At 46.9% G+C, this 13131-nt stretch overlaps 1 protein-coding gene across 1 annotated transcript in view; it reads left to right on the top strand.

Moving 5' to 3' along the window:
* The window catches only part of EGFLAM (EGF like, fibronectin type III and laminin G domains), a 189197-nt gene that overhangs the window by 163681 nt on the left and 12385 nt on the right, over positions 1 to 13131 (top strand). Inside the window, exons 19-20 of the mRNA XM_004017034.5 lie at positions 8065 to 8143; positions 11729 to 11872. Of these exons, the coding sequence (XP_004017083.3) occupies positions 8065 to 8143; positions 11729 to 11872 (223 nt within the window). The remainder of the gene's footprint in view (positions 1 to 8064; positions 8144 to 11728; positions 11873 to 13131) is intronic.

The following is a 13131-nucleotide window of genomic DNA, read 5'->3' as shown; positions in this document are numbered from 1 at the left end:
AGCAGAGGGAAGGGACACGCTGTTTGGGAGACTGCCACTCTTAAAGGACGAGTTGATTACCCTGAGACAGCCACACTGTTTATTTTTATTAATGATGTCAACAGCATATTAGATGATTCTTTACCAGCTGAGGCACCAGGGAAACCCAGATGATTAATTATATGTATATATAAATGACTTTAACTATTTAATAAGAATTAAAATGCTGAAATACTTCTGTAAAGAGTAAGTAAATAGCTCCCCATCACAGCTACTATGGCTCCTTCTCTGAGAATTGCCCCATGGTCTAGAATCAAAGGGTTAATTCATAATATTGGGGGCGGGAGTGGTTTCTAGGACCCCTGATCTGAGCCTCTTCCAGAGCCTATCCTGACAGGTGAATGCCTGGGCTTTATAGACTGATAAATATTTTGACAAAATATTTTTGACTCCTACCTATGAATGCTACAAAGGGAACTCTTGCCAAATATGGCACAATATGACTTGCACATTAGTTGCTACAAGCTAGAATATGAACAACCTTCTGCAGACTGCTGTTTTCCATGCTGTATATGTTTCCTCAGTACCTCAGTTTCTTCATCTGTAAAATGAGAATAAGACAGCGATATTGTTTAACTCAGAGAATGGTAGTGTAGATTACATAAGGCAATGTGTATTCTTTAGAAGAGGAATGAGGCAGTACTCATATTTCTCAGAAGAATACCTACTAAGTAACAATAGCACCCATTATCCATTATCTGATGCTGAAGCTGCAATACTTAGGCCACCTGATTCAAAGAGCCAACTCGCTGAAAAGACCCTGATGCTGGGGAAGATTGAGGGCAGGAAGAGAAGGGGGTGGCAGAGGATGAGACAGATGGCATCACCAACTCCATGGACATGAGTTTGAGCAAGCTCTGGGAGATGGTGAAGGACAGGGAAGCCTGGTGTGCTGCAATCCATGGGGTCACAAAGAGTTGGGCATGACTGAGCAACTGAGCAACAACAAGAAGCCATTATTATTCTTGGTGAGAAAAATAAAATCCACCAGCAGGTGCTGTGAGCACTTAACTTCCAGCTTGCCCTTGTCTGAAAGCAGAGCAGATCCAGATCGCAGGTCCTGCTGGACTGTTTTCCACACCTGCTCAAGGGAGGCAGAGGCCAGGGTGGGTCTAGAAGAGACCCATGTCGTGGAGCTACATCATGGTGAGCCATATGGACCTTCTCTTTAGAATGTCAGGGAGGCCTCACCTCTCCAGGAACTAATTAAAAAAGGCAGACAGGCCTGAAGGCAAGAAGGCAGCAGTCCTGAGTGAGGCACTGCTCTCTCTCTCTTTCCTTTTTTTTCCCTAGGTTTTTGATTGTTCTCAGAAGTAGGGCTTAGAGGAAAACTGTAGACTACAGGTAGATATTTCAGTATATGGAGTGCTAGGAGAAGTTGTTTTGCAGCAGTCTTGGAAAATATGAAAGATGCCAATTAGCCAGTTGGAAACTTAAGTAGTATTATATTGAAATGAATTGTGAAACCCTCATGGCAAATCATATGAAATAAGTTTACAAATGTAGCTCACTCTGGTGATGAACCCCTAAAGAAGAGGAACTGAGCCATTTGTGAATGATCCTGATTATAAAGCTAACAAGGAAATCACTGTTTAGCTAACAGCAGGTACTTGGAGAGATTTAGCTCAAGAGTGGCCTGTTCATTCAGAAAATTGGATCCTGATTTCACACATCAGCGTTTGAATCTCCTAAGTCTCCTGTTTTACCACAGGCAAATGCAAGGTTGCTCTTGCCTTAGATGCTAACACTAAGGGTCAATATATAAAGTCCAGGGTGAAATAAACATTTAGCTTCTGGAATTAAATAGAAAGAAAAGATAATTGGTATCTTGGTAACCCTTGTTTCCTGTTACAGAACATTAACCATATAGATGTAAAGAGCTTTGCAACTATAGGTTCAGGTTCAATGAGAAATACACTTCTCCAAAATGAAAGTCAGATCGCTGATGAGGGCCTGGGCCTTCTGGCAAGATCCAAGAGATTGGGCAGTGGCAGTCTTGGGGTGGTCAAGGTGGCATTTAGACCCTTTTTTTCTGCAACATCCTAGGCTGCAACCAAGACTAAAACTCAGAGCATCAGCTGCTTTCACATTGTATCAGCATTTCCTCGTGCTTTGAAATAGGGCATTTCTGGCAAAAGGGCAATTGTTGTCAGTCCTAGGAAGATTCATACATAGGAGGCATGGCCTGTATCATGTAATTTCTTCTCCTGCTATATGGCTTGGGAGGATTAACGGAACTGTGGGTACAGGTTAGGGCTGTTAAGGACAAGTTTTCAGGCCCCAGCAGTTACCATACAGACTGCTGTGATTGTTCAGTAAGCTTGGATAAGTGTCAGAAAGAAAGGAAAGAGAGCTGGCAAATTATACTGTTCCACAGAGAAGCAAAAGAACAGTCTAAAAGTTGGGATATATTCTTAGTGGGAAAGACAAAGACTGGTTAGGAGCCATCCCTGGTTATCAAAGAGAATCCCACCTGATCCAATAAGATGCTTCTTACCCTTATATATTTACAAGCTTTCCCCTCCATGATGAATCATGCTTCAAAAGCACAAACGTGTTCCCTAGTGTCTCCCACAGATGTTAAACCACCCTTTTGCAGTGTGCAGCATGTCGGAGAAACCCCCAACACCAGGCCTCACTCAGTCCATACCAAGGGGCACCTTCTCCAGCAGGAAGTTCGTTCTGGGGATGTTCAGTGAGTCTGGTTCTCTCTACCTTCCTCCGTGAGGAGTTCCACTGGGGCCCTACTTGGGAGACTAGACACTTGTTCTCAATTCTTGGTGGTACGGGAGGGCTAGGGCTGGGGGGATTCCGGGCTCTCAGACCATCAGACCATTAAGAGGGTCTTGGGAGCCCTGTCCCACCCTTTGTCTCTGTGGCATCAGAGGCTGGAGCAGAGTCTGAGCCCAGATGGTGGTGGGCACCAGGCTGCCACGGAGCTGCAGGAAAGTGAGCCTCTGTGTCCCCAGCTGGGGCTAGAGAAGCCAGAAGGCACAACTTCAGATACCAGCAGAAACCATAATGCGCGGTGGTCCCCTCACCTTCCATCTGGAGCTCTCACCCTTGTGTGCCTTCTACCACAAACCTCAGCACCCCATGCTGCAGCCCAGTCCTGAGGTCCCTTTCTCATCTCACCAGAGGGGTGTCAGAAAGCCAGTACTCCCCATCCTTAGAGATTTCTTTCTTCTTTCTCTCTACTCTCATCCAAATTAGCCCATTTTGTGTCCCAGGCCATTAAGAGCTCTTGTATCCAAGTTACTAACAAGGGAAAGCAGAGTTTCACAAAGCACAGGTGAAAATTTAAGTTCTAAAGAATACTGATGGCTGTTTTGTGCTCACACAGAGAGACAGACAACATAACATTCACATGCGCAGAATGGGACGGGGGTTCTGTGGTCTAATAAAGTGAGTCGCTTTGTCATGTCTGACTCTTTGGGACTCCATGGGCTGTAGCCTGCCAGGCTCCTCTGTCCATGGAATTCTCCAAGCCAGAATACTGGAGTGGGTTGCCACTCCCTTCTCCAGGGGATCTCCCCAATCTGGGGATCAAACCCAGGTCTCCTGCACTGTAGGCAGATTCTTTACCATCTGAGCCTCAAATAAGACTGCGTAATCCTGAGTAAACCATCGCTTCTTCTGAGGGTCTTCTCAGAGCCTTGGATATGTTCTGAGTGTCTAAGACAAGGGTGTAGGATGCAGCTGGTTCCTCCAGGGTTTCCCCCGCCCATGGCAGACAGGTCACTTGGGAAAGGACTGAGCTCTGATAGTACCCCCTTCCCTTCCCTTCCCAGATTACTGAGAAGTTCTGACTCAGACGGTGCAGGACCCTTCAGGCCACTAGATGGGAGTGTTTCTCTGCAGCAGCTGAAGTTCCACTCACTACCAACACCAAAAGCCACTGGCTTAGGTCACACATTTGTCAGGGATGCACAGTCCTCAAAGATGGGAACCTGTCTGACTCATAATGATTAACCACATTCTAGGCACTTCACAATGTATTTAATAAATTCATATCAAATTGCTGAGTCTGACTGGGGGATGGGGGAAGTCCCAGAGCATTAAAAAAAAAAGTAGCTTCATTAAATATGAGCTGTAATTTAAGAATACTCAGTATGAAAAAACACAAATTCATAAAACATATAAGTTGTGCATACTATAGGGAATTTCTTTTCTTGGGATGGTGTATCCTTAACCAATGGAAAATTTGGAGGCATTCAGCCTGGATGTTGATTTTTCAGATAGTTGAAGGCTGGTAGTGTAGAAAATGATTTTTTAGCTATTACTTACTTTGTGGCTGCAGAGTCAGCTTCATGGGACCAAGATTGCTGCTCCAAGCAGAGCTGTCCAGCAAGGGAGAGTGCTGCCTGTGGATGAGAGTGTTGCCCACCCTGGAAGTTCAGTCCAGTTCCCTGGGACTGGATTGCCATTGCTCAGGAGGTTGTGGGGAGGAGTCCTAGCTGCTGGAAAAGCTAGGTTACAACCCCAGGTCCTTCCTTCACTGGTCCTGGGACTGCGTGAAGGAGCCAGCAAGTTTTCTTCCACTTTTTGTAGTCCATTGGGAATTTCAAGTCCCTGAAGTGGAAAATTTGCCTGGCTTGCAGGCTGGCTATTCATTTTGTCACCAGATGTCTCCAGCTTTTAGGTCTAAATGTGAGGAAGCACCAAAAACTGTCTTCGAGTAGTGCCTTTGCCACAGGACCAAAAAAATAAAATAAAAAAGTGTGGAAGAAACTAGATATAAAGGGTTAGGATAAAATATACTTGTGCTTACAATATTTAAGCAAACTGCAAAAGGCTAGAAAGGACTAGATGGTTACTTCTAACTGTAATGTTTTAGGATGGAATTAATATTTATCCACATATACTGATGACACGGTATATTTTCACCATGTTTGTGTTCAGTGGTATCATTTCTAGAGTGTTCCCCTGCTCTTTATTAATCACAAGATCTGAACCTTGTAAAGGGGGTGGGGTGGGAATTAGGGTGATATTTTCCACTGTGGAGAGAAAAGAGGCAGCTGGCTGGCTTATCATTCCTTTTTCACATGTAGCCTGGAGCCAAGAAAAGGTAGTGGTCATTGACAAGGTAAGCAACTCTCCAGGAAGTGTTTCTCCAGGTTTAGGTTAAGTGGGCATTGTCAGTTCAAGGTCAGGGGAGCCCCAGAAGTGTTCTTCCTGGTCCATCACCACTTGCACCCCAGTTACTAAGCCGAGATCTGCGGAGGTGTGTTGGGTGATCTGGTGCTAACCATGCTGAGAGAAAAGATTTCTAGCGGTTTCTCACGAGGGGAATGAGTGGATTCACGTTCCCTCAGAGGAATGTGAGTTCCTGCAGGGCTTCCCAGGGGCTGTGCGAGGCCGCTTTCCAGCGATCTGCAGCCACAGCAATTGGGATTTTACAGTGACTGTGAGATTCTGACCTGCCCTGTTCTGTTTCATGCTGGCATCTGGCAGAGTGTGGGAACTACTGCCTCAACAGTAAGTACAGTGAGTCCTCCGAGAAGCTGGGACGGCCCCTGGGCTGGTGCCAGGGCAGGCTCCGGCCAGGCTGTGGGCACAGTGCCGGCCAGCCACCTTCAGAGGGTAACGGGGGACACACCTCTCAGAGGGGTTGCAGCCTCCCACCGAGATCGCCAGCCCTGGGAACACACTTGTCTCCTGGCTGGGTCTTGGGAAGCCCTGAGCTAGGGGGGCTTAGTCAGCAGCTGGACCGGGCTCACACACACACAGCCCTTTGAGAGTCCAGGTGCAGAGCACGTCCTGATCATTTCCAGGGGTGCAGGGGAATGATGACTGTTGGCCACAGACCCATGTCCATGACCAATAACAGCAGGGACGGGCCCTGCTTGGGGCTGAGCCAAACCCAGCAGGGACTCCAGAGTGACTGGGAGGGACGGCTTCTCCTCCTGTCTGGCATCAGCAGCTGGCAATTCAGGGCCTGCTCGCCCAGCTACGAGCTCCCCTGTCCTGCGTTTCCCCACTCTTGCTTCTTATACCGCATTCTCACCCTCTTCTTTCTATACTTTTGCTTCTCCTGGACTTCTCCCCCGGCCACAGCTTTTTCATCCCCTCTGCATCCCCTGCCTGGGGCTGCCATCCACTTGGCTGTTTGTTTTCGTGTTGTTGTTTTTTTCCCACACCTTCTTATCCTTTGCTTCTCTGACATTTTCTTTTCTCCTCCTCTAACATCTGCTTTCCCCTTCTTCTTCTCTCTTCCCACCAACTTTCTACTTGTGGCATTTTGCATCTCTTTTTTTCCCCTCTCAGCTTCCTTTTCTTCCTTCCTCCTCCTCCTCCTCACTTAAACCAGAGGGTGGTGCAGCTCAGGATTTGAAATTAAAGAGCCATTCACTTCTGACTCTAAAATGCCCTCCGGGTCGACAGCCCCTTGTCCTGGGCCATGCTGCCTCAGAGGACATGAAAGTAATTTCTCGGATAGTTACCTCAAACAAATGTTTGCTTCTCTTCCTCCCCTTCTTTTCTTTCTTTCTTTTACTCTCTCCCTCCCCGAACTTCTTTTTTCCTTCCTTCCTTTTTTTTTTCTTTCTTTTTATGAAGAATACAGGAGCATGCTGTGGGTGACCTGCCAACACAGGAACTTTTATTTGGGGGCCCAATGTCATCATGGGCTTCCCAGGTGGCCCAGTGGTAAAGAATCCACCTGCCAATGCAGGAGACGCCAGAGAGGCGAGTTCGATCCCTGAGTGGGGAAGATACCTGGAGGAGGAAATGGCAACCCACTCCAGTATTCTTGCCTGGAAAATCAGAGGAGCCTGGTGGGCTACAACCCATGGGCTTGCAGAGTCCAGACATGACTGAGCATACACACATGCAATGTCCTTGGGTTTTGTGTTTTACTGGTTTTTTTTTTTCTTTCTTCCTTCCTTCTTTTCTGTCTTTCTTTCCTTCCTCCCTTCTTTTTAATGTGTAGAAGTTGAGTTTAAACTCTCCTATCATCTGTAGCATCGATAATTACACATTTTTTCTCTCCTGGATATAGAGTCCTTAGTTCAATGTCTTCTTTGTGCCAACCACGTATCTTGTGAAACTATGACTTATTTTATAAGCTGGCTTATTTTCTCTCATTTTGCACATTTCTTTGAACATGAGATTCATTTTACCTTAACTTTCTAAACTGCCATTTCTCTGTCTTTCTAAAGAGGAAAGTGATGCTGCTGTGATCTCTTTAGAAGAAATCCTCTGCATTATCCCTAATTCATGACACCAAATGCTACTACTTAACTTATTCCTTTACTCACTGTGTGGACGACGGTGATTCCTCAAGAAAACAAAGTAATGAGAAGGAAACACTTCTAAAATATTGGAAAGTAGGCTGAGGGCCGGAGTTTGGGTCATAGTCTGTTTCTCTCTTAGCTGTATAATCTTGGGCAAATCCTGTATGACTATGTGCCTCATTTTCTTTTTCTATAAAATGGGAACACCCAAGCCTCCCCTTCCCCAATACTTGCTGCTCCTTTGTATGTCTGTGGTAAAAAATTTTGTGAAATAAAACACCAGAAGGTGCTTTACAAAAAACAGTCAAAGCCTTATCCATTACTAACCAATATCTGAGGTTGTGACCGAATGGGTTCTGGACCAGGTTGGTTTCAAATAGAGAAATCCTGGTGGATTTTGTTGGGGGACTGTTTGCCTCCCTTGGAGAACTTCTAGGGCTATCCCCAGCTGCTCCTCACATGGCCCAGGGCCTGCCCTTTAGCTTCCAGGAATAACTGGGCACGATTCAAGGTTCAGTATATTGCAGGGCCTTCTCAGTAGGGCTGAGGCAGATAACGGTGACGGCCAGCCCCAGGGAGGGACCACCAGGGAGACGCCAACTCCAGGCAATCAGGCCAGGTCATGCCAAACCAGGCCAAGTGCCTGTGCAGCCAAGAGGAAGGGGCTGCCAAGTTGATGAATGCCCTATTTCCGGGAGCTGGCTTTCTTTGTCTTTTCCTGCCGCGTGGTGGAGTGCTGGGGTCAAGAGAGCCGCATAGCTCGTAACCTCCGTTTTCTGTTCTGTCTCAGCGATCACAGAAGCTATTGAGATCCCGCAGTTTATCGGCCGCAGTTACCTGACATATGACAATCCAGATATTCTCAAGAGGTAAGAAGACCCCTCTCGCACTTTCCTTATCTCCTGGGAGGTCAGTTTCTCTTTATCTTTCCCAGAGCTTTTCCTTATCTTCCATGCCAGAAGATAATTCTCCAAGAAGGCAGGAGAATTTAGCTGTAGTCCCAGGGGAAGAAAACATACAAAATAAACATAGAAACTAGAACAAAACAACACATACAAAAAAAACCCTACAAAAATGTAGCCTTTGAACCAACCTCATGACCAACAACCCAGACCCTTTCTGGTCAAAGGGCCTGGAGAGAGGGACAATGGTCAGCCCTGGGATTGCTGATACTCAGGCTTTGAGGAGCAGTGAGAACTCAGCGTTCCTGAAGCCAGGGTTACATGCGTGCAGTTTCCGGCAGGGGAGTCAACTCCGTGCTACTTTGTGGCCATGGTCTGCCTAGAGCCAGCTGTGGAAGGGTTCTGGCACAGCTCCAACCAAGCAGAGAGCTCCGAGTCCGTGTCCTACTTTGAATCATCATCAGTGAGGTCCACTGTCCTCTTCAGGCTCTTTCCTATTTGGTGGTGGGGGGCTTCTTGGCTCTCTTCAGGTGGATACAAGAGCATCACTAAAGAGATGCCCACGTCACAGCTGGGACTTTTAATTGCTGTTGACTGAAAGTCCAGCCCTGCTCCAGAGTCCAAGCTCCTGGTTTCAGTTCAGTTCAGTCACTCAGTCGTGTCCGACTCTTTGTGACCCCATGGACTTCAGCACTCCAGGCCTCCCTGTCCATCACCAACTCCTGGAATTTACTCAGACTCATGTCCATTGAGTCAGTGATGCCATCCAACCATCTCATTCTCTGTCATCCCCTTTTCTTCCCGCCTTCAATCTTTCCCAGTATCAGGGTCTTTTCAAATGAGTCAGTTCTTTGCATCAGGTGGCCAAAGTATTGGAGTTTCAGCTTCAGCGTCAGTCCTTTCAATGAATATTCAGGACTGATTTCCTTTAAGATGGACGTTGGATCTCTTTGCAGTCCAAGGGACTCTCAAGAGTCTTCTCCAACACCACAGTTCTTATAAAGCTCCTGGTTTGGAAGAGCCTAATTAGGCTATTCCCCGTGGGGAAGACTGGCTCTGGTGAATCTAGTAAGCTCAGCTTTGGTGCTTTCAGTTTGCCCTTTTCTCTTTCTTTTCCTTCACCTCTACTCTTTGTAGTTTAGAGAGCACCACTCCCCACTCCTCTGCCAGCACCAATCTGGATATTTTCCATTGTCTCAGGTTGATTGCCTCGTCACAGACTAAGGCAACTCTTTAAGCCAAAGGCACACAATTCTTAGGGTGGAATTTGGTGGTTTTTCAAGGAACAAAGAGGGTTAAGAGACATTTTCCTGGGGCATTGGATGTCCCTGCTGTTTCTGAACACAAACCAGACAGACCCGGCTTTGTTTCTCTAATCCCATGTTGTGTTTATTGAAGTTGTCTTGTGTGGGCCTTAGGCAAAATGGAGTCCCAGCAAAGAAACCCTCTTCCTTCTTCAAGTCCTTACACCCAAGAGATGGAGGGGTGTTCAGTCCCCAGAAACCAGGAGGGTGATGCTTAGTGAAGGGCGCCAGGTTGTCTGGGGGAGTAGAAGGGTTTGGCTCAAGTAGAAGGTTCAAAGCTCCAAAGCAGAAAGCTCAATAACACCTGTGTGCATATATATATAGATTGCATCTATGTGTGCAGGTATGTAAAGCTGCAGATAGAAGTCAGGTTCAGAGTCTGTTTCCGTTAGATGCTTTTGGCTGCAAGTAACAGAAAACTCAGGGTTCCCAGGAAACACAAGTGGTAAAGAATCCACCTGTCAATACAGGAGTCACAAGAGACCCAAATTTGATCCCTGGGTCTGGAAGATCCCCTGGAGACGGGCATGGCAACCCACTCCAGTATTCTTGCCTGGAGAATTCCCGGGACAGAGGAGCCTGGTTGGCTATACAGTTTGCAGGGTCACAAGGAGTCAGACATGACTGAAGCAACTGAGCGCACACACACACACAACAGAAAACTCAGCTCAAAATGTCTTAAACATGAACGGTAAATATTATTTCATATAACAGACTGTCTAGACTTAGTCTGGATCCTGGGTTGATTAATTCAGAGAATCAATTGTATTATCAATGACTCATTTTCCTGCCTTGTTATCCTCAGCATATTTTGCAACAATCATACCCTTTATGGTAATAAGACAGCTGTTCCTAAGATGCTCATTAAAGAGTTACAAATCATGGCAATATCCAGTGCAGTAAAAAAAAAAAAAAAAAAGCCCTTTTTTTCATGTGACTCTCTTTGAAATGAAGAGACTCTCCTAGAATCCTCCTGATAAATTTCCTTTATCTGATTGGACAACAGTAGGTCACAGACCTACCCCTAAACCAATCACTGCAAAAGAAATGGAACCGTGTGATTGACTTGTACCAATCAGTGTATCCAAGGCAAGTGAGGGAAGGAAGGAACCTTGAACACAAGACTGGGAAAAGCAGATCTCTAGGGAATAACCCGCAGCAGGATTGCTCCGCACCTGGTCTGGTGGCGAAGTTGTCAGTGTCATGGACCCTGCGCCTCACTCACCACTCTGAGACCGTGTCTGGGGAGAGCACACTTGACCTCTTCCTGTCTATCCCAGGCTCTGGGAAGCCTTAGCCAAAAGCCTCCTCCACTTGTCACTACTGAATGCACTCTACAGCTGCAGGCCACGTTCGTTAGACAGACACGTGACAGGAAAACGGTCAGGACTTTTCCAGTAGAGCCATCTTACACTATGAAGAACAACATTAAATTGCATTTATTCTTACTTCGTCTTTTATTTAAGGACCTCATGGTTGCTTTTCTCCCTTCATCGGATGAAACACTGGCCACTTCTTAGTGAAACTGGACCTCTGAGCTAGTCTATTCCCAAGAATCAATGAGAATATCCCAACATTGATAGGAACCGATAAGCAGCGATCTTATTCCCAGCCAAGTCTGCAGGACTGGGACCTGACCTTCCTGAGCAGCGCTTCCTTCCTCCCAGCTTCCTGTTCCACTCCGCCCTGCCTCTGCCCCAACACCTCTCAAGACCATTATCCCATCGAGGCACCTTCCTTGTCTGACGCCCTGTCCCCTGTCCAGTCACTCCTTACCTGCGTTCAAGGACATCACCTCCACAGATGGCCCTCCACAGCCACAATCATAGCCCTGAGCATTTGAATCTCTTGGTAATTAAGTAAACCGCTTCCTTTGGAGGAATGGGGGGCACTTTCCCAAGGGCTCGTGAGTGGTAAGACAGGAAGGAGGGAAGACTGAGGTGTGTGCTGGGGATACAGGCGGGGACTGTGGCATTGGCTGGGGTCTGGCGTATCTGTCACTCATCAGATGCTCTCTGTGGTGTCTCACCACACTTGGGAAGAGATACAGACTCCATGTCTTGGAATGAGGAGTTCAGACTTTCAGACCCATGGCAGGGCTCGTCGTGGTGATACCTTTTCTAATCTCCTGATTGTGTCAGAAACATTAGACCATCTTTATAACTGGCAGACAAAACCAGGATTACTCAGAAATGGATGTTGGTGGAGACTGGTTGATTTGGTGTAATGATTTGTGTCTTTCCTCCAGGGTGTCAGGATCAAGATCAAACGCGTTCATGCGGTTTAAGACAACTGCCAAAGATGGCCTGTTGCTGTGGAGGGGAGACAGCCCCATGAGACCCAACAGTGACTTCATTTCCTTGGGCCTTCGGGATGGAGCCCTGGTGTTCAGGTAACCCTCACACTGGCTGCCGACAGCACAGTCTTGTGATTTTTCTCAGCCAGTGCAGATCATGCCAAACAGAGGTTGCAGAGGAGCCAGAACCCAGTCAGCCAGAATTAACTGTTGCCTGAAGCTCCAGGTTAATGTAAGGCTCCTGGTCTTTCTAGTACCCATCTCTAGAGCAGCAGTTGGTCAACTACAGCCTGGTGGCCATATCTGGCCCCCTACCCATTTATGTGGCTCAATGGTAAAGAATCCACCTGCCAGTGCAGGAGCCACAGGTGCTGCGGGTTTGATCCCGGTGTTGGGAAGAACCCCGAGAGGAAGGCATGGCAACCCACTCCAATATTCTCACCTGGAGAATCCCATGGACAGAGGAGTCTGGCAGGCAGTAGTCCATAGGGTCGCAAAGAGTTGGACACGACTAGTCACACATACCCACCCATTTTTGTAAATGAAATTTTATTGGAATACTGCCACCCTCATTTATTTATGCATTGTCAACGACTGCTTTCATGCGACAGTGATACACTTGAGTAGTTTCAAAAGGAACTGTACGGCAAAGCCTAAAATACTTATTATTTGGCTGCAAAGAGTGGACACGACTGAGTGACTGAGCTGAACTGAACTTAGGGAACAATTTTGTGGCTCCTGTACTAGAATGTTATTGCCATCTACTCCCCACTGACACATGAGGAAGTAGAAGGAGGACTTTGATCCTGCCAAGCATGGACATGAGTATTTGGCCCAGTGCTCACCAGCTCAGGAAGATCTGAAGATTTAGCTGAGAGACCTGTCTTTATATTCTGACTCAGCTCCCTAATCCCTGTGGAGCCTTGGGAAGGAGAAGCCCTGCTTTCCAATCTCCCACTGCAAAGAACAAAGCACAAACTCATATCTCAATAGAGCAACTCCACATTTGCATTTTTATAAGTGCTTCTCAAGTGATAATGGATAAGACAGTTCCAGAAGTTCTACATGAGTTTAGACTGTTCTCAGATTTGTCACTGGGGAAGATCCCCTGGAGAAGGCAATAGCAACCCACTCCAGTATTCTTGCTTGGGAAATCCCATGGACAGAGGAGCCTGGAGGGCTACAGTCCAAGGGGTCACAGCAGCGTCGGACATGACTTAGCAGCTAAAGAACAACAACGACAAGCTATAAAGTAGCTAAAGAATTACCAGGACAAGATCTCACCACCAGAAGCGGGGTGACAGCTGGGTGGGAGCCAGATTCCCAAGGGGCAGGGGCCAGCTGTATAATATGAA

The sequence above is a fragment of the Ovis aries genome, chromosome 16 (assembly GCF_016772045.2).
Source record: "Ovis aries strain OAR_USU_Benz2616 breed Rambouillet chromosome 16, ARS-UI_Ramb_v3.0, whole genome shotgun sequence".
Taxonomy (NCBI): domain Eukaryota; kingdom Metazoa; phylum Chordata; class Mammalia; order Artiodactyla; family Bovidae; genus Ovis; species Ovis aries.
The sequence above is the reverse complement of the archived record's forward strand: the minus strand, read 5'-3'. Positions and strand labels throughout refer to the sequence as shown.